The sequence below is a fragment of the Rhipicephalus sanguineus genome, chromosome 1, assembly GCF_013339695.2.
Source record: "Rhipicephalus sanguineus isolate Rsan-2018 chromosome 1, BIME_Rsan_1.4, whole genome shotgun sequence".
Classification (NCBI taxonomy): domain Eukaryota; kingdom Metazoa; phylum Arthropoda; class Arachnida; order Ixodida; family Ixodidae; genus Rhipicephalus; species Rhipicephalus sanguineus.
The window spans coordinates 214,477,198-214,499,377 of record NC_051176.1 but is presented as its reverse complement, the minus strand read 5'-3'; the positions used below and the strand labels follow the sequence as shown (position 1 = coordinate 214,499,377).

At 44.2% G+C, this 22,180-nt stretch overlaps 1 protein-coding gene and 1 non-coding gene across 3 annotated transcripts in view; both read right to left on the bottom strand.

Moving 5' to 3' along the window:
* The window catches only part of LOC119407308 (zinc finger protein 341), a 58,975-nt gene that overhangs the window by 27,783 nt on the left and 9,012 nt on the right, over positions 1 to 22,180 (bottom strand). For both annotated transcript variants that reach the window (XM_037674230.2, XM_037674222.2), the window contains exons 3-6: positions 18,386 to 18,606; positions 11,553 to 11,768; positions 5,260 to 5,397; positions 3,401 to 3,610 (exon numbers count right to left, since the gene is read on the bottom strand). In XM_037674230.2, the coding sequence (XP_037530158.1) occupies positions 3,401 to 3,610; positions 5,260 to 5,397; positions 11,553 to 11,768; positions 18,386 to 18,606 (785 nt within the window). The remainder of the gene's footprint in view (positions 1 to 3,400; positions 3,611 to 5,259; positions 5,398 to 11,552; positions 11,769 to 18,385; positions 18,607 to 22,180) is intronic.
* Trnat-ugu (transfer RNA threonine (anticodon UGU)) lies at positions 21,478 to 21,549 on the bottom strand. The gene has a single exon. It is a non-coding gene; the product is annotated as a tRNA-Thr (tRNA).

The following is a 22,180-nucleotide window of genomic DNA, read 5'->3' as shown; positions in this document are numbered from 1 at the left end:
GACACAAGGCAAATGATGACATGAGCACATGGACAGAGAAGTCACAGATGTATGACAAGACAAGGAATAAATTCAAGGGCTCTTACAAGTCTGCAGCATTTTATCCCTGCAGAATTTTGCTTTGCTAGCATAGTGCAACTTTGATTCTTAAAATGAAAGTTTTGTTTTTTTGTGTTATGCCAGCAATGCTAATATTCACTAAATAAAGATTTAATCTTGAAACTTTCCTGAAGATTTCTTACAGAAATCCACTACAATTCTTTGTAATATGATTTGTTATATCAAATCATGGCCTTTTAAAATGGTAGTTTTCGTATATCTGTTTCAAATCACTCATGCAGTTACAGTCGAATCCCGCTATAACGAATACCGCTACAACGAAATTTCCGCCACAACGAATAATTTTCGATTCCCCGCCAGCCGCCCATAGAAAACAATGCGAAAAATGTCTCGTCACAACGAATACTTTTTCTGGGTATTTCCGCTTGAACGAAGTTTTCGCAAGTGCCACCACATAAGGAAAAGGAGCTTGCCTAGGATTGCCGCGAAATTCCGCTAGAAACTCGACCATTTCTCGTTGCCAGAGCCGTGCGGCCGCATCGCAAGACCCGTCTTCATCGGAGACATGCTTTCTGCCACCTCACGCACATCCCGGTACATTTTTCGCCACTGAGATGCTCGGCGACAGATCGTCCATCCGCCATGATGCTGCCGGCGGGTTTGATGCGCGTGCGGGCCGCGGAAGAATCGTTGATGAACTCCCGCCATTGTTTTGACGTAGCACTCAAAACAAAACTACTGCTCGTCGTCACAAGCCCTGCGATCGTGAATGATATCCATGGCGTTTTGAAGGCACACGCGCCGCCAGCGCGCGCCTAGTCCAAGCGTAACTGCATTCTGCCGCAACCGCTGTGAATACAAATGCGGTCGTGTCGACGCGATCACGGGCAACCACAAAAGTACGCGCGCATCCATCGAACGTACGCGCACTGACTCAATGCAATGCTGCGGCCAAAACCACGGTAGACGCGATCACAGATAGCAACGACGCAGTTCTGAAGGCACACGCACGGCCAGCGCGCACAGATTGAAAACGGAACTACCGTCGCTACCGTTTGCCGGAAGCGCTGCGCAGAAAACCACGGCAGAGACCGCGGTCGCTATCGTCGCGATTATCGATAGCGAATATGCTGAAGTACGCAGCTAACACACCGGAAGAAAGATTAAAGGCAACAAAGTCGTAAAACGGCACGAAGCGTTCCGACTTTCCTTTCTCTCGCTTATGACTGTGGTAGTGCGGAGCTTCGGCACTTCGTTTTCACTTAGCCTCTACCGAACTTTGGCACGCTCCTTCGCGGCGCTACGCGCTCGGCAGGCTTCGAGGGTAGGTAGCCTGCATATAGTATTTGCTCGTGTATAACCCACGTGTATAACTCGCCTATTGACGCAAAGCCGCCTTCATTGCGTTGCCGTGAAGCCAACTTGCGCAACGAAATTCGCGTATAACCCGCACCCCGAGTTTAGCGCTAAATTTTCTGTATATTTTGTGCGAATTATACGCGAGAAAATATATTCACACGGTGTGCGGCCAAGTGCGTCCGAGTTAGCGACAGTTAAATGCAAAGGACAATGCATGCGCTTGCCGGGACCAAAGGACGAGTCATGATCATCAGATCTTCCTAACTTTTGTGGTCTATAGATGAAATTTCGCTGCAACGAAATTTCGCGACAACGAACTTTTTCGCGCGTCCCGTCAATTTCGTTGTAGCGGGATTTGACTGTAACAGAAACTTTTTAATCTAGTTCTTTGCTGTGGATTTATTGCTAAATCAAACACATGTGAAGTCCTAAGTGGAGGCCCTTCCACACACTATGATAACAGAGTTCAAATTTTTTTATAGCCAACAATGGGGTACTCATGCATTCACCACCTCTTTGGTTAAAGCGCCTACGAGTGCGCCTCAGACAAACGCCAGGTGATAGGATGGTATCACAGCACACAAGCTCGCCCGATTGGCGAAGCGTGCGTATATTAGCAAAAAATGTGTTGCATATGTGAGCACCCCATGAATTTGACTGACAGCTTTTTAACACGCTGTTAAAAACTACTGTCTGAAGTCTTCCACGAGAATCATATGAAATGAATACTAAATTTAACATTTGTGACATTTGCCAATTTCACATATTAAGGAGCCCTGAAAAGCAAAACTTCATAATGTGCATCAGTGTGTGCAGGGTTCTCCATTAGAGGAGGGGGAAATGGGGGGGGGGGGGCAAGTTTCACCGCAGTGCCCCTCTTCCACCCATATTGGCCTAGCCCGAAAGAAAACAAGCTCTGCAATAGATGCACAATTGAAAGTGGAAATGACAACGTGCTTCTCAAAATGGCCTCCCTTTGGTACCCTGCTTCCCGGGGGTAAAGGTGTGAAGTAAGAAGTTCTCGGAATGCAATATCAGGGTTCCTCAGCGGCCATTACCATCAAGAACCTGCATGGCCATGACCCTGCACTTCAAACAATGACTGTACAGGTCGGACTGAGTAAAGGTATGGGTCAGATTCGGTGCCCCCCTTTGATAATTAGGGAGTGTGGCCGCCTGTCCACCTACATTCATGAAAGAAATAACAGGCTGTCTTTCAGATTAAATAACTACAACATTTGTCGTTCATGATCAGTATCTCTGCTACTCCCGTAGTATGTGCTTTTAAGACTTATGTATCTATGTCCCCTTGTGTTGCGTTTATGACGATCATACTTTGCAATTCCTTATGAATGCATAATGAATGTACACCCACCCTTTATATAATGTCCCCGTGGGTTTTTTTTTAAGGTAATAAAATGAAAATGTACAGCTGGATTTCTACTGTTACTCCTTCATGCACATGCATGCTGGACATAAATGCTTTCAAACTTTTCTTTTTTTCATAACTGCAGCCCTTGAAGCCTTTGTGTGGAATCTGTGAGGGCCAATGAATGACTGGCTTCTCATACTTTAAGCTTTAGATGACTATGGCTTCCAAGCTTTGCCAAAAATTTCGTAGTGTGGCGTGCAGCGTGCTATGTATTACATGTATGCAGCCTGAAACCCAACACGTCAAGGCATGTACATTTTTCCGTGCAACTCTTCAGCAAGTGTACCTGGGCATATGATGGGCATAGGGGCACCCTGTGCAGGTCATCAAAATCTGTCTGACCTCTGACGCTGCTAGCAGTACCCACAAATGACACTACAGGGTCTTTCTAGAAACAAGAGCCTGTATGTTTGGAAACACTTCAGTGAGCACAACCACACATATGCACGCACGTACAAGCACACGCACGCACATGCACACAAAAAGGCCACAGTTGCATTCAAACAGACAATTCAGTTAACTATGGTCACAAGTGCAGCAGTCACCCACCCCTTTCTGGGAAGGAGTTTCTGAGGTCACTTGGTTCCGCCGCTTGCCCCGGCTGACGCTTGTTGCTGCAGCTTGGACAGTGGGCTGTGGTATTTCCTTGAGCTCAGCAGTATTGGCAACAATGAACTCAACTCCTTTTTCATCAACTTGCACCTGGAGCTCTGAAGCCATCAGGTCACCAGAAGGCAACATCTCTATCACGGTGCTCTCCTGCAAGAGGGAACCACATTTATACTTTGTAATACTTAGTTCTGAACAAACCCTTTATACAAACTGAATTAAGAATCTAAACAGGCCTGTCACAATCAACCAAAGTATTGAATCCAGTAATAATAGCACAGCTGAATTTTGCTAATAGGATTCTGCATAATACATTTTTGGGGTGATGTTTTTCTATGTCCATTTTCTACAATTGCCCCATACAAGTACAGTAGACTCATTAAACGGAACCTGAAGGGGACAGGAAAATGTTCCACTTAGGAGGAGTTCTGTTAACTAAGAGATGAACAGGGATGCAGAATGCAAGTACAAAACCAGTCATATTGGAGGCATTTTTTCCATTTAAGCAGAAGTTCCATTTCAGAGATTTCCGTTTACTGAGAGTCGACTGTAATGAATTGTGATATGTTTAAGTATGATTGCGCCTTTGCTAAAATCTGATAATACGAGTGTGAAATTGGATTTTGACAGGCACTTCTAGGATGCTGAGGCTACAGCATATGGGGCTGTAGAGCTTGGCAACGGCGGCATACTGTGGTGACCACAGTACCTGCACTACGTAGCAGAAGCAGCGATGTGCATTTGTGTAGAGCTTTTGCTGCAATACAAGCTTGTGCTTGTGCAATCCAGTCTGGCTGAGCTAAGCAAGTACTTGGTTTGAAACAGCTTTGTCCTGCATCAGCTTGACCAGTGGATAGCAGCCAAATCCAGATTATGCAATTTCAAGGGCATCACTGCTGCAGAGGACTCTCCTCCTCTGCTCTACTGTCATTTCATGGTGGAAGCCCACAAAGCAATCTGGTATAGGAATTCCTTGGAGTGCACTGCTCACCTGTAGCGATGTACAAATGCTAGTTGTTGCATTACATTGCTTTGTACTTTCTGGTGAGCTCTTTCATATCATCTACCTGGTTAAGCTCCAATAGTTCACTGCTGAAATCATTTCACATTCTAACAATAGGTGGCTTCACTTTCTCTATGCATATACACAGTGCGCACAAGCTGTGAAACCTGTGTGGAATAAATGAATGAGTAAAGGAATAAATGTGACTCCTGGCCCCATTATTCTACGGCTAAACATTCACTGATTTGAAGGCAGTACTTGGTCGCGTCGCACATCTATTAATCAAGCCAAGCCCAGCAACTGGAGACTGCCACAAATCGCAAAATGTGCTACTCATTGGTACACTAATCATCCAGTCGAAATGACTTATTATCCGAAGAAGAAGAAAACGTGCTGCCTAGCATGCCTTTGTCTGGGCTCTTTCCTTTTTCTTTGTATTACAGTCTTATGTTGTGTGCAAGGTGCCCCAATTGGGACCGTAACATAAGCAGCATCTCTACAGACAACAACACTGGAAACATGCTATCTCCCAACAAAATCCCCGATGGCTGGCCTGCCTTTGGCCATATTCAAAGTGAAAATGTGTGTCACCAATAATCAATACCATTATGAAACAACATAGATCACATCCTTATTCACATTTAAGCAGTCTTCAGTCAAATTAAAAGTAAATGTCAGCATGGACAGGAGCCAGAACCAGAAGGCTTATTTTAGTTAGCTGTACTGTTTGTCATATGGTTTACTAAATTCACGTATGATGGTAGTTATGATGAGATTAATATTGTTTTCAACTCACACCAGCAGTCATCTTCTCCACAGCCACAAGGTCTTGGGTCAGTCCAGTTGTGGTCATCGAATTCAATGGCCGAGTGTAAACTGAGAGAGAAGAAACTGGACTGGTATTTGCCTCAGCCTGGTCCCCTTCTAAAGTTGCCTGTAAGGAAATATTTTTAAATGTATGCCGCACTCTTACACTGAGAGTGAAAAATATGTGAAACAATGTTGTTTTTATGTGCTCAACAGCACCTCAAACACAAAGAATTTACACTAACTACAAAGCATGGCTTCAAATACAACAGGAGTTACTTCTAAGCTGCTAATTTCACAAAAGGAATTCACATTACATTCACGCAAACTGGTGAGCAAGACATACAAGGTACCATACAAGGTACCAAGACAATTCAGAATTTTCCATGCATAAACTGATCACACAATTCTAGGGGTGTGCGAATATTAGAAAATTTCGAATAACAAATCAAATGGCGCATATTCGAAAAACCAAATATTTTTCTAGCAATCACTGCCAACAGGAAAACCCCGAAGAAATGAAACGGAACAGCACGGGGTAATTGTTCTTGTTTTAATCATTGAATTACCAAGATGCATGTAGCTCTGGCTTTTATGGGACTATCGACGCTACACTGATTTCTGTATGGACGCATTTTTGCTTAAAACTGCAGGGTCGCTGAAGCGAGAGTGTCGTCAATCCACTAGTGTCATCACAAGGTTGGAGTTTTTGTTGGCCAGGCCCTTGGTGATAGATCGAAAATCTCTTTCACATGCTCTCACTATGTACATTTACACGAATAACGACAGGTGTAAGATCTGTGTTTGCATAAATTGTTCTCGCAGCAGGGGTGCAACAGCCGAAATAGGATTTGGAGCAATTTTTGGAGCAGCAAAATGTTGCTTTTGGATCACAAAAATCCAAATTTGGAGCAGGTTGCAAAAAAAAAACCCTGAATTTTTTAGCCCGAAATCCCAAATTTGGAGCAGTATAACAGAGAAGGCTTACTTTTAGAAAAGAAAAGAAAAATACGTAAAAACCATTCAACATCAGCTAATTTGTGCACAGTGCACGTGAACACTGCTATTTCAATAAAAGCAGTGTGTTGAGCCACTCCCCAGTGCGAACAATGACTAAGTCCACATTAGCATTTGCAGGACCTGTCAAAATATTCGACAAGCACTGGAAATGCTAATGTGGACCTGCAAACCTGTATATTTGGGAGATTCGTGAAGCAGGAGCAAGTGGGGGTGACGAAAAAAGAAAACTGGCATACGCTTTTGTCTATTGTTTACACAGCAGCTCCAAATAATTGCCAATAATTTTTTAAACGTCAGCGATCATACTAGTACTCGTAATTACACGGTGCGTGCACGAATGAGTAATTAAGGAACAAAACGTGCGGTGTCCCTGACAGCTAGTACCCCACCCCCCCTCTAATAGCCCCTTCTAAATCTCAGTATGCTTTTCCGCAGGACACCGGTGTACTGCAGCAAAAGTGGCTTAAAAATCGTTCTGCACGCAATAAAACAATCAAACAGGAAATTTGAGAACTACTGTCCTCTTCTATTGCAATAGCAATTATATGGACACTCTCGACGAGTTTTTGACGGCAGCTCCCGTATAAAGACCAAATTGATAACATAACCTTGTGTATAGTATGTTCTACCATGGGTAAAAGCGCGCGAGTGCGTGTGACGAACGCGGCTGAAACAGATATCAAACGAGTCAGCCCACCTCCGTTGCTCGGAGGGCACATGCGATAACACCACTCCGCTCAGTAAGCCTGCCATCGAAGCATAGAGAAAACGAGCTGCCCGTCTTGAACGAGCATGAAAACGCAAGAGGCGGGCAGGGGGGGGGGGGGGCTGTCGCTCGAGCAGCAACTTTTGAAAACTTTGATTCTAAGGGTGCGGTCGCGATCACACTGGCGCGCACGCTATCTTGGCAGCCATCAGTGGGCGGCTCGTATTTCCTGCTACGTGCTGTGCCCTCAATGCGAAGACACTGTGGAGAAAGAGCATCTTTCCCTGGAAACGCCGTATTCTCTTCACCAACGTTTTGCAGGGTTACGCGAGATCGGATACAAAAAAGTTTGCTGCCAGCCTCACTTCGTACAGCATTACAATTTGTTGCTATCGCATTCATTGCTTCATTCTTCCGGTGAAACTAACTTTTTTCTTTTCTTTCGTGGGTGGTTAGGGTCTGCGCATCTGTATTAGATGACAATGCCCACACTGCAGATGTCCAACGTGGCCTCCATTTCTCGCTGAAATTTGCGCAACTGAGAAAATTTTAGCGCAGCGTGGTGCAATTTTAACAAATTTCACGGTTTTGGCTCAGCTTGGTGCAAAAGTACGGAATTGTATCAATTTGGTGCAATTGGTGCAGCTGTTGCATCCCTGTTGCAGGCACAATATTCAACAACAATGTTTACCTCCTTTCTGTGCTAAGGCCCATGCTGTGATAACTGGTTTATCTGTGTCATTACAGATCTAGCTGCATGTGTGACGTTTGGTTCAATATTGAATAATTTTTATGTATCGGTTTTATCTAACAGCTGGTGACAAAGTACCACCTTGAATACTCTAGTCACTGCTGTATTTCAGCCTGCAGTTACAAAATATCTAGAAGGCTCTAGTCACTGCTGTATACGAGCTTATCTCAGTTTTCTTAATTACGGTATTATTTTTTTCAGTTAAAAGTAATCGTAATGTTCCTTTGTTAAAGTCTGAATATTTCCTTGAAATAAAATGTTGTGGAATTCTTGGGCTGTTTGAAAATGGTTGCCTTACTATTTGGAAACTATTTGAATAGTACTCAATTCATATTTGACTCAATGTCATCACAATTAGATTCGTATTTGATTCGGTTCTAAAGTTCACTATTCACACTCCCCTATACAGTTTCATCAAATGTGGTGCTAAACAAACACATGCTGTTCTCCCTAAATGTTGGCAGCAAGCAAAATGAATAATTCTATAGCGTTAGGCACCAAAGCCACGTGACATGATTATGAAGCATGCAGTAGTGACTGTCTAGGTTCTTTTATGTCCAACTAAATCCAAGCACGTCATTGTTCTTGCATTTTTTCTCCCATATAAATGCAGTCGCTGCGACTGGAAATTGAAACTGTGTCCTCATGCTTATCAGTGCAGTGCCATAGCTGTTCAGACACCATGGCGGGAGCCAAGCAAAATGACAACTTCAAGCACAAACCTCTTGTTTTTACAAGGTGGCGGTGGCGGAGCTAGGAGGTTGGTTTGAGGGGTTCAAACTAGGGGTGTGCGAGTATTCGAAATTTCGAATATTTTTCGAATAGTGTTTGCTATTTGATTCGATTTGCCCTGGAATTTTACTATTCGAACTTCCCAAAACAAATACAGTCAACGTCCGATTGAAAGTGACCCCTTCAAATTTTTAATATGCTTCACCTCATTACAATCTCGTATTGCGGCAAAGCTGCCTTTAAGCTCCGTTACGGTCGAACTTTGCCAAGACACAGTCAACGTCCGGCAATACGGCTACTTGGCCTAGTTTGAAACGGTTCATCTTTTGAGAAGCCCAAAATGACGTGTCATTTTGCGCTTCTTAAAAAAAAAAAAAAAAGTCAACGTCCGATTGAAAGTGGTCCCTAGATTTTCAATATGCTTCACCTCATCACACCCCGGTATTGCGGCAAAGCTGTCTTTCAAGCTCCGTTACGGTCGCAAATGTATTAACTAGGGGTGTGCGAATATTCGAGTTTCGAATTCAAATCGAATAATACCTGATCGAATAACTCGATTCGACTTTCGAATACCTTGTATTCGAAGTTTAGAATAATTCGACATGACGAATATCTAAAACGCAAAAAAGGCCAACGGTGCAACTTGGTTATGGTGGGGTGGCTAAAACTAACGCTAACGTCGTTACAGTAGGCCTTTCGTTAAAACTTTCACCGATATGCTGGTTCAAAGCGAGCGCATGTTTATTTTAAAGGAGATTTATGCCATTTCCGCAAGCAAAAGGAACAGCCATGAGAACTGTCAAACCCTTCTCAACTGCGATTCCTAAACGAAGGCATGGACTTCTTGCGTAGTTTGGTCGCGTATGCAGCAAGCGCCGTAAAACGTCCCTACTTTGGCCCGCGAAACCCTCTTTGATTGGCTTGACATGTGAAGATTTGTTCACGCTGTGTAGTTGCCACTGCCGCACCGAAAACTCCCATCGTTCCGGCGCACAGTTGAAACGCTGCTGTGAACGCGCGCCCGAAAACTTTTGGGCCCGGAGCACTCATGACGATGAAGCACAACTTTACTGTTGTCCTTTCTTTCAATTTTCAATAAAATCCTTTGTACTCTATATTCAATTCGATATTCGACATTTCCGGCCACTATTCGGCACTATTCGATTCAAGATGAAATTTCACTATTCGCACACCCCCTAGTATTAAAGGGGCCCTCTAACACTCTTCAACCCCCCATTCTTTACTCGTGGATTGCGTAGACTGAAGTACGGACGAATTAGTGCAGCAAGAACGGCAGCGATAGCGGCATGCAGTACAAAGTTATTCAATTTAGAAAATTCAAAATACAAGAAAAAAAATGCCTACCCTCAACTCGATTTTCGCGGGGTCACGTGACCACATTTCACACACTGCTGCGACGTCGGATGGCGCTCCAATGAAATGGGCTGAAAGCTCTTACGTAGGGGAAGCTCGCACACCATTGTTGCTTTTCCTTTCCGACGTATTGTTGACGTCGTTGCCATAGTAACAAATGTGGTTCCTGACACCTGACTTGTCAGAACTTGAGCGGGCGCTACTGCTTCGAAGCGTGGCTGGCATGGCTTTGTCTGCTGTTCCTTACAACGACATGCCATGTCATTCCCTCCCCTCATTCTGAGAAGGGAATTTGTGGAGCGGCATGAGGGGGTTAAACACGGTCACCCCTACGCGGGTTGTTCGGTGAGCAGCCCGACTGTGCAGCGACAACAATTCAATGAAGAGGATTACTTGCACCGTTTCAACAACAATCATGAGCCTACCACACATGCGGAAAGAGGCAGCTCACAAACGTACAGACGCAAAAAGAAGGAAGAGGGACAAGCGTTTCATATGGACATCCGACCGGCGCAGGCAAAAAGAAACCAGAGGCGAAATGGCAGCCAGCGCCTCTGTCGTACTTTGTGGTTGTAGTGATATTTTTGTTGCGACGGCGGCTATTTGGAGTTCATTGAAAAAACACAGAAAAGAAAAACGAAACACAATACTAATGTCAACTTTGATGCTATGCCACAATCACTTCTAACGTTACATTTATCCAATCATAGGCTGGCGCTCATCGTCGTCATTTCCGCCCGCAATAGTTCTGGCAAGCGCCACTACGCGCTGATGCGGTCAGCAGCGATGTAGCGACTTCAACGCGTGATTAAAATACTAAATCATTTGATATTGGTGCTTAGACATATGCTAAAGTTATCCCCAGCCATCAGTCTACGCAACCCGCAAGTAAAAAATGGGGAGTTGAATAGTGTTGGAGGGCCCCTTTAACTCAAGAAAAGCTGGTTCCAACATGGAGATAAAAGATGTGGCAGAGATGGGGGCTCAATTAATGCTGTTTTGGACTTGAAATTTGGGCAGAAAGTCCAAAAAAGTGGAAGCCGAAGCTTTTTAGCATCCAAAATTTCAGATGTTCTTATATATCGACGTCTACGAGGCAAATTTGGAACTCCGGACTTGAAGGGAGCACACCCTTGTCCGCCACATCAGTTGGGCTTCCACAGAAGCTGAAAGAGGAGGAGAGGCTGAGGAAATGGCATCTTTGCCTATCACGTGTAAAGTATTGTCGGCAACACTTTGATTGCACCAAATCATGTACATAAATACAATTCAGCATCTACATTGCCTCATTCTTGATAAGACAACTATGAAACACCACCCCGCCGGTGCTTCATCAACCTAGCGAAAAGAAACACTTTCATGTTGCTATCTCATAAGAATATGCTTAGGAATCCTCTCTAACTCTTTTTTCTGCAATTTTGCTTCGAAGTATTTGAAAAATATTCCAGAAATGTTCGAAAAATATTCGATTCAATTCGCACTCCCACTTCAATATTCAAATTCACTTCGCACCCAAAATTTTGCTATTCGCACAGCTCTAAGTTCAAACCCACCGAAATTTATGTTTTGTGTGTGTATATATATGCACACACAAACAAACACATGCAAGAACATACATAATTTTGCAAGAACTAGAAATCCAAAATGCTGAACCTTAAGTACAAGTGCAAATGGTAGTTGAATAACTAAGCTAACACACCTGTGACACAGTGACAACGGCCGAGCAAGTGGCATCTTCTGACAGGTCTGATGACAGCAGCACATCTTGTCCCATGGGGTCCTCGCCACTGTTACCAGTTTGCTCTTCAAGGGCAATCTGGGAGGCTCCTTCCAGTGAGCTTGAAAGTGTCAGAAGGTCAGCTTCACTCAAGATGACACGTGCATTTCGTGGAAGGGACTGCCTCAGTGCTGTCAACTGCAATCCATAAAGTTTATGTAACAAATTTTTACACATGTTCCAACAAGCAAGAAAGTAAACTGCCCTTAATTCAAGGACTCCAGATTATCTTGTACTCAAAGATTTCTTTTTAGCCAGCAATTCTGGGACATCACAAAAGGTAGGCCCTGCTGCGAGAATTTCACAATACATAGTAAATACAGTTAAGCTTGAGGCATCTGAAAATTATGGTTTAATCGGTATCAACAGAAAAGTTTTGTATCCTATTTTTTTTTCCTTTATCAGATAGCTGTAGACTCTCTAGACAATTTCTTGAATGTGCAAAAGAATCTCCCGTTACATTAGCTTATAATGTAACAGTTTTAAAATGTGTATTAAACTTAATTTACAAGGCATTTGTGGGCCACTATTTTCAGGCAATGCTTTCTTCTCAATTCTATGCTAGTTCTATCATCCATCATTCACGGTTAGCTGATCCAGTTGATAAAGTGGGCAGATGGTCATTCTGACAACTGACGAAGCGTGAAAAGGCACTAGGATGTATGAAATACCTGCCCTGCACATTACGAAGATTGAAGGTAGCGGTTAGAAACCGCTAACACAAGCATTGGTCAGGGTCAGCCTGGTCTGATGGCCATAAGCCACGCAGCGACCCTATTTTGCCAAAAGCTATACTCCGTTTCATACATCAGCTGCAATGCAGCGGAAGTTATGCAAGAAGTTCGGTCAGCAAAATGTGCAAGTCCGCGCACCTAGCACTTCGATTTTTTCATTGTATACGTGGCCTCCGCGACTGGCTCCAACTGTGCACTAATGCAACTGATCGTGGAGGCCATGATATGAAAACAAAGAGACGCTAAGCGATTCAGAACAACCTATTGACAACCTTATAAATAACGGGATTTGTTTATTTCTAAGGCACAAAGCATCTTCATTTACTATTGAGTCTAAAGATGAAAAAAAAAAAGCATTACAGGAGGTAAAATTGTTGAACTATTTCTAGGTGCGCACGCATCTGCCGCAAGAAGTCTCACTAGCTTCCATAGCGCTGCACCTGATGTATGAAACAGAGTATTGACAGACACAGCCTTACCCATATTTCTTCCTTTCACTCTATGCTTTTCCCCATTCTCTATGGTATAGTAAGCTTGGTACCCTGCTGTCACTTCTGTTAGAATGCACAGCGTCCTTCGTCCATCCCACTTTATCTCCACTATTATCTCACAATCTGATGCTTTTAACAAGGCGACAATAATGCAGCTACGACCACTGCACTGACCCATGCATTAGTTATACAACGTGAGCGGGGTACCCAATTCTTCCCAATTTTCGTAACATACAAAAGTTGCCCTTGTAAGCAACACCTATGCCGAGAAATTTGTCACACTTTAAAAGAGATATTGTAATTTGTGTTTTGTTGGGTGTTCAAGGAAATGAGGCATTATACGGTGCTTACAGAGTCAGTCTATATAACAGATAAAAAAAGAGAAAAATTTTGTGTCACTTCTTTTTCCCACGCGTGGTTACTATTAAGGAGGGAGGGTTCGTTAGGTTCAAGTAAATTTTGTAGCACTGATGCTGAATATTACAACGAAAGCAAGCTGACAAGACAGTTTCACCTCGTAATGGTTTACCCCATTTTTCTTTTCACATGCCACACAGTATTCTGAACATCCCAGACAGCTTAATTCTGGCATTCAGATATACTAAACCACTAAACAGCCAACAAATAGCTTACCACAAGCAAACAAGCATACGTTGCAGGTCCTTGCAAGTAAATTGCAAAAATTTTCTTCTATATTCTCCAAGTTCATAGCAACTTAGGACACAATCACAAATTCCTCTGTTTTTCTAGAAGGTCCCTCTGCAACTAAAGCACCTCAAGTTAAATTTCTTAATGCTTTCCCTTATTCCAAAATCTGTTGGACCTATTTGGTAGTTTTAAATCATGCAGCCCCTCCATCCCCAAGCCATAGCCTCCCATGTACTTTCATGCCTGCCGAGAACGCAGGGAGCCAGCAGTCACGCCAGTTTTGTCGCTCACCGCCACAAAGCAGTTCAAGACCAGAGTAGAAACAGACAATGCGGCATCCATGTCACCTCGACGTGGTGAGTTTTCAAAGTTTTTCACAAGAAAAGCACCGTCTCAGACTGCTGGCAGTTGCTATACTCGAAAGCGGTGTGCCCAGAAATTTGATCTTTAAGTACACAAAAGCTACACGTGCCCTAAACTACAAAAAATGGATAACCAGACTATATCAATGGCGCACAGAGGCCCCATGTGCAAGCAATGCTTTTATCTGTGTGTCCACTCAGGCGCAGCTTGGAGCATCTGTGGTGGAAAGCTATTACAGTGGAACTTCGATTATACGACTTTCAGGGGACCGCGCAAAATCGTCGTATAATCCGGGCGTCGTATAATCGAAAAACCGAGAATATAGGCAGTGACGGTCATTTTTGCCCCACAACAGCGGGCACATAATGCCTAAGAAAGTCCGCGGCACAAACCTACGCTGCTCCGAGGAACGTAGATTAAATTAATTGAAAAAATGACAACCACGCATTTTATCGGAGGTGTGAACGAACCTTTATTTCTCACCTTTTAAAAAAATCTGTGATTTTCTTCTGAGAGTTTGCCCAGCCACGACGCATCAGCTTTCTTTCGATAGCTGCAACATCTGGCAGCAAGTTGCCGATCTCATCGCGTGCGCAAGCAAACCGCCGAATGTGGTCGACGTAGCACAACACGTCCGCGTAAGTCGGAACGGACACGCTAGCCTCTGCAGCGTCGTCCATCTCTTCCTCGTCGGAAGTTCCCGCAGTGTCGGGACGCACAGTTTCGATAATGTCATCCAGCGACACTTCACTGCACACTGCAACGTCGTCGTCGGCACCAACATAGTCCGCGAAAGATCCAGGCAGCTCCAGGCTGCCGAACTCTGGTTCATCGTCAACAGGCAGTGCAGCTTCACTGGTAGAACAAGCACCACTTCTATTAAAGCCGCAGTGCCTGAAGGAGTTGGCGATAGTTTCTGGCGTGACTGCGTCCCATGCACTAGCAATGTAGTGCATTGCATCAAGCACAGAAAGCTTCTTATCCAACTGCTTGCGTTCCATGCCCGCCAGCCGACGCTGCACCAGAAACTTCCGATATTTGTGTTTCATGCACTTGATGACGCCAGCGTCAAGTGGCTGCAGCTGGCTAGTGCAATTGGGGGGCAGAAATACAACTTTCACATTTCTCAAATGCGACATATCTGATGGATGGCATGGCGCATTGTCAAGCAGAAGAAGAATCTTTCTGTTCTTAGCCCCCATTTTGGAGTCCAGCTGCTGCAGATATGTAGAAAACATAGCAGCCGTCATCCAGGCTTTCCGGTTGAACGTGTACTGGCATGGCAGCCTTTTCAAATTCTTGAAGCATCGCGGCTTTTCAAACTTGCCGATCACGAGGGCAGGAAGCTTTTCAGAGCCGTCTTCATTAGCGCAAAGCAATACGGTAACACGCTCTTTGCTTCGCTTACCCCCGTGACAGCTCTCTCCTTTGAATGCCAATGTCTGTTCTGGCTGCATATTATAAAATAATCCAGTTTCGTCCGCGTTGAACACGTTGGACGGCTTGTATTCCCGTATAAATTCCGGCAGCAATGCAGTCCACTTTTCTACAGTGTCGGAGCTGACTGACGCGCTCTCTCCACAGCAGCGGCTGTACACAACTCCACTGCGTTTTTTAAAGCGATCCAACCAGCCATTGGAGGCTTTAGAGTCGTCAATGCCGCAGTGCAATGCAACTGTCTCAGCCTTCTCCTTCAAAATTGCGCCATCCACAGCAATTACTGAACTGCGGGCCTGACGCAACCACTCAACGAGGGCCTTCTCCATGGCAGCATATTTGCCATCTTTCGCGGCCTTCCTGTTCAGGCCGAACTTTGCCGCATTTAGTAGGATGCTGTCCTTCTTCGCGAGGATCGTTTTCAGCGACGACTCGGGAATGTTCAGGTCGCGGGCAATGCTGGCCTTTGTTGCTCCGTTCCGCTTCTCCGCCTCCTCGATTATGCGAAGCTTTTCTCCGAGCGTCAGCGGTTTTCGGTTCCGCAACATTGCGAGACGCAGCACTCGCAACCAAGAATTCGAAAGCTTCCTCGCACACCAATGTCCGAACACAGAAAATTTTGCACGTGGACACAGCAGCTGCGGCGCAGCACAACCAACCGATGAGGCAAACACGTGAAGGAATGGCTGAATGGCAGCACGGCAGTAGGCCTATTCGATTTGCAAGCTTCGACCAATCGCGAGCGGCTAAAACGCCCCAGCCCTCTGGTAGCTAGACAGCGGCGAGTTCGGTTCCCGCGGCTGTCGCAAACATTGGCTCAACAATCGCCGTTCAACACGTCCGGTATAACGACACGAAATCTAGTGAAAGTTATCGCATACTAGAAAGCGAGCTCGAAATTATCTGCCATGTTATCTGCTCACAAGGGTCACTACAAAACCACCCAAAAGAAGAGAGAGAGAAAAAAAAAAAGGCGACAACGGAAGTGCGCAGTGCAATGCGACAAAACGAATGCGCTCCGGCTGGCTCCGGCCAACGTTGGCTCTGGCTAGCTATGGCCGACCGCGTGTCGAAAAATTGAAGAGGCCCTGTGGTGGCAGCGCGGATACGAACTCGGTTCCTCGCTTTCCCGACTTTTTTCGCCCGGCCGCAGTGTGTTTGCGTGCCAGCCCGCGTCATCATAGGTCTTTTTTTTTCTCGGACAGTCCAGCGAAGCGTCGTACGAGGCGGGGCCGGCGTAAAATTGCGTCGTACAATTGAGGTTTTTAATACATTATTTCTATGGGGGTTTTGCCGGGACCAAGCCAATTCGTCGTAAAACGCGGGTCGTCGCAGGACCGGGGGACATATAATCGAAGTTCCACTGGTATATGATGGTGATTGACTGACTGACCGGCAGCAAAGAAAAAAGGGCTGTGGCACTTTACAGGTACCACTGACCTTAGGTATTCTGGGCTCATGCAAAGATGTCGGGCAAGGAGGTTGAACAGCGCTGCCAGAGTGATTGCAATGGCACAGAAATTTTAAAGGCGGCTATGCTCAAGCATACCATAAACACAAAGGCTCGCAAAAGTCTACAGTAGACTCTCGTTAAACAGAACCTGAAGGGACCAGGAAGATATGTTCCGTTTAACAGGAGTTTCGTTTACTGAGAGATCAGCTGGGTTGAAACATTCAGGTACGAAAACAATCAAGAAGCAGTTGTTCCATTTAAGCAGCAATTCCATTTAAGGTAGGTCACCACCTTCGAGAAAAAATTTTACAGTTGCAGTCCAAAAGTTATGGTTTTGGCTTGTAGGGCTTAGGTAAATTCAAGTTTTAGAATGATGAAACTGCTAAAAATGTAAAAAAACAAAATTTATAAAAAGCAAAATGTGCCAAAATGTGCATGTCGCGCCAACAGTAATAACTACAATATGGTTGGTGCGATTTAAACTTAACTTGGCAGCTACGTAGTGAGGACACTATCCTGTGCACCTAACCTCTACGATCACTCCATCTTTAAGCTAAGGCGCGTTATCGCAAAAAGACTGAAATGGTTTATATTTGACAGGTTTGTTTTGCACACAATTGACCCTAGTACAAAAAGTTACCGCTCGTTTTCAATAATTCTGCTTGAATGCACAGCTCAACCTATAAAGAAATAGTACGCAAAGTTGTATGTGAAAGTGTTTATCAGAAAGAAAGTTATCACTGTTCACGTATGTGTAGGATGCAAAAAATCATGTTTCGAGAAAAATGGCTTTAAAGATTTGAATCGGATGTCCATATAATAAAGAAACATTCAATATGTCTGAAATTCTCCAGGATCATAGCTTTGGACCTCCTTTGAAGCGGCGCATTCTCCTTTTGAGCGAGCTGAAGAACATAGATTTTTTTTCTAGCTCGTTTTGCATCTCCAGCTGACTCTCATCTACATGCGCCACAGCGGGTCCACGCTTGGTATATTGATTCCATAACTTGCGTTGATGCTTCTTTTTCGTCCTATACTTTGCCACATTTCATGGAGTACTCTAACTTTCTCCTTGAAAGGCCAGAACTAAGTCCAAGAGCTCGAAGTGGTGTAGGAAAAAGCACAGACAGCCGAGCGAAAACGTGCGCAACTTAAACAACAGAGTGCCGCAGCCGTGTAGTGGAAATTTTCAAATAAACTGAAAACATCATCCCCCACAAGCTTAAGAATGTACTTAGACAACATAGCATTATGTAATATGTATAAGGAAGAACATTTATGATGACATGGCAAGTGTTGTGAAATCGGAAACCTTCAGTTTCGGTTTCGAAGGCGTCTAAGAGATGGTCATAACTTTCGAACAGCTCAAGATAACTTCATAATTCTCTTTTCTAAATATTCTTGAATAGACAAGGAGCTTGAAAATGTCGAATCCAAAAAAATCATTAAAAAAAAAATGCGTTTTTGAAGGTGGTGACCTACCTTAAGGGATTTCTGTTTACTGAGAGTCCACTGTATATAAGAATACCACACACATCTGGGCTTGAAATTTGTGAACATCCAAATTGCAAGGTTCAGATACTAGATAGATGCATGCATCAACATTAGTTGAATGCTGGAAGCGCTCACCGTCTGAGAAGCAGCTGCCAACCGGTCAACGGAGCCCATGGTGGTTGAGGTGCTATGAGCGGGCCTGTGCCACAGGCTGGTTGGTAGCTTGCCTGTGCATTGCTCCCTCTTGTGTGCAAAGTAGGCGGTGAGCAAGGTGAACTTCCTTTTGCACTTGCCACACTGGAATGTGTCTTCTTCCCCTTCTTCTTCACTTTCATCAGCAGCCGGAACCACTTCCACTGTAGACAATTAAGCAAGGGACATTCTTACTTTTGCTTCTTGTCACATGCTCAAGTTTCATGCAATGAAGACGTAACAAAAAAGAAGACTGGAAAAATAGACTGGATTACTGCCTATCTGTGCAATCGCACACAGTATGTCACTGTTAATAATACTAACTCTGATTTACTTGAGGTGTACTCGGAGGGTACCTCAAGGGTCAGTATTAGGACCGCTATTGTTTTTTATATCAATGACGTTGTTAGTTGTGTTGAAGAAGGCGTGAAAGTGCGTTTATTTGCCGATGATTTGGTTGTGTACACGTGTGTGCGCGGTACTGACGATCAGAAGCTTCTAGATGCTTCTCTAGATAAAATTGCTCAATGGTGCGTGACCTGGGGTATGGAAATAAACGTCAGCAAAACAAAGTGTATGACTATTAGCCATAAGAAATCACCTGTTACATTCAATTATAAAATGGCGGGCTCTGATATAACACGAACAGACTTTATAAAATATTTGGGTGTAACTGTCACAAGTAATCTAAAATGGAACGTTCATATTGAAAACACATACACGAAAGCATTTAAAACACTCGGGTTTGTGCGAAGGCAATTGGCTGCGGCTCCTGCATCCGTTAAGCTAGCTGCCTATAAAACTCTAGTGTGCCCCATCCTTGAATATGGCAGTATAGTTTGGAACCCCCACCAGGTATACCTCACAGATAGATTGGAAAGAATCCAAAACAAGGCACTACGCTTTATTTTTTCAAAGTATTCCCGTTATGATAGTGTCACTGCTCTTCGAAATGCCGCAGGAATTCCTACACTAGCCTGCCGGCGGCGGGTGGCAGCGGTGAAATTTCTTTTCTTGCTCTATAATGATCGGCTAAACATAGATAAACATGAGCACTTGAAAACACCGCATCGTCACTCCCGCAGAATGTGCTATGATAAGCACATCAGGCAATATGCCACACGCTGCGACATATTCAAATTTTCATTCTTTCCGGCTTCCATTGAAATATGGAACGTGTCGCCCCAGAAAATTATTGGCATGAATAGCGTAGACAGCTTTGTGGAAAGGGTAGAAGAATATTTTTGTACACTATAGCATAGCGGTATTTTTTGTACATTCTTTTTCTTCTCCTGATTACGAGGTTTATGCATTGTTTGTTGTTTTGGTTGTCGTTATTAATGTCTTCTTTGATTTATTGTGCATTGTACTTCTATGTGTACCTTTCGACCCACTCCCTGTAATGGCTTGGGAAAGGCTGACAGTATTTGACAAATAAATAAATAAATAAAAATAAGAGAAAGCCCTTCAGACAGTGCATGACGTTATATGAACACAACCATAAATGTCTCTACAAGAACCTTAGTAATGGAAACTTCAAGAATGATAACTTGCAACTCTATGCACAATGGGCATTCTAACATTATGCGAGCATGAACAGCCAAGTCAAGAATTCTTGAATAAAGCAAACGTTATCAAATAGGTAGAGGTGTGCAAATACAAGCTGAATATTACATTTGTAATATTCACATGAAGTGACTAGAATCTTACCAACTATCTTACCAAAATAACTTCTGGTCTTGTGCCTTTACAGTAAGTATACAGTTAAGCAATGGAGGCATAAGTGCAACCACTGATGAACACGCCAGTATGACTTATCGACTAGAGTAGCTGCATCATCATCATCAGCCTATTTTCTGTCCACTGCAGGATGAAAGCCTCCCTCAACGATCTCCAATTTACCCCATCTTGTGCAAGCCAATTCCATTTTATGCCTGTGAACTTCTAAATTTCATCACCCCATCTAACTCTCTGCCAACCTCGGCTGTGTTTCCCATCCCTTGGTATCCACTCTGTTGCTTAACTGACTACCTGTTGCATAGGCTCTCTTTAAAGGGGTCCTGAAACACTTTTCCAGGTAATCATAGAATGACCTCAGTATGAGTTTATTGCCTCACGAATCAATTTCCGCAAAAAATTTTCGAATTTGTCAAGTATGAGCGGAGTTATAGGGATTTGTCCCAGCGTGCTGGAAGCTACACAGGGGAGATAAAAAAAGGGGGCATGAAGCGACGTCAGCACTTGTCATGAAACATGTTTGCTTAATCCCAGTGCATGCCAGTGTTGCTACTGCGTAATTTTAGCACACTAAAGAGCACCCTGCGGTAAGAAGTGCATCTGATACAGGCGTTGCTCTTGATTTACGTCAGCTACTGGCCAATAGCAGCAATCTGTTAAATGATGAAATAGAGCCGCTGCCGGCAGCTTCAAAGAGGGTGAGGACAGGCCTCTGTATAGAGGGCGCTCGAGAATGTGGCAACTTTGCGATCCGCTTGTAGACTGTACATGCCATGCAGGATCAGAAAATTCGGCCGAGCTGTTCACAGCAGTGTTTGCTGTTTGCAGAATGTGTTTTTTTTTACCAAGCCTGAGGGGCGGATCAGGACCCTTTTAAGGATCCTATAGTATTAGCAACTCGTATAGGGAGCGTAATTCTATTGTCAACGGCCATATCATAACAAGCATCTTCAACTATCTGGTGGGCAGCATCTGTAGCTTAGCATTGTTGGCGCTGCTGTAAACGCATTGCATGCTTTAGCAGGCACTATAGCAGCTAATTTGGCCTACTCGTACTATTGTGATAAAAAAGAAATACAACCAGTATGGCCCCTATGCACTCGACAGTTCGCACTTCTTTTCAAGCACTTGTAATTTGGCTGAAGGAAAGAAGATTACTTTTAAGGGCTCATTTTTCTTTGTTAGACACAATATTAATGAGAACTAATGGACAATAATGCCCAGGAAAGTATAGGGGATGGTATTTGTAATAATTGGGATATAAATGTGAAGAAAGTAAAGTGGACCAAATGATAACTTGCCGCCGGCAGGGACCGAACCTGCGACATTCGAATAACATGTCCGATGCTCTACCACTGAGCTACGGCGGCGGTCATCCCCCCGTCCACTTTATAGGGTATATATGTGTATTTAAACCTAGGAGTGTTAGCCAGCACCGATCACAGCCATGGCGGCAAGTGTGGAACACTTTTTTTGCCTTTTGGTGTCATGTATTGGTCAGCTGCCAGCTCGTAAGAAGATCACGTCCTTTGTGACGCGAAAAGCCAGAAAAACAGTGTTCCACCCTTGCCGCCATGACTGCGATCGGCGCTGGCTAACACTCCTAGGTTTAAATACACATATGTACCCTATAAAGTGCACGGAGGGACGACCGCCACCGTAGCTCAGTGGTAGAGCATCGGACGCGTTATTCGAAGGTTGCAGGTTCGGTCCCTGGCAGCGGCAAGTTATCTTTTCGTCCTCTTTACTTTCTACAAATTTATAACCCAATTGTTACAAATAACATCCCCTATACTTTCCTGACCACCGGTTATCCTGCCGACGTGCTACGTGCCCGGCCCATATCCATTTCTTCTTCTTGATTTCAACTATGATGTCATTAACCCCCGTTTGTTCCCTGACCCACTCTGCTCTCTTCCTGTCTCTTAAGGTTACACCTATCATTTTCCTTTCCATCGCTCGCTGCGTCGTCCTCAATTTAAGTTGAACCCTCTTTGTAAG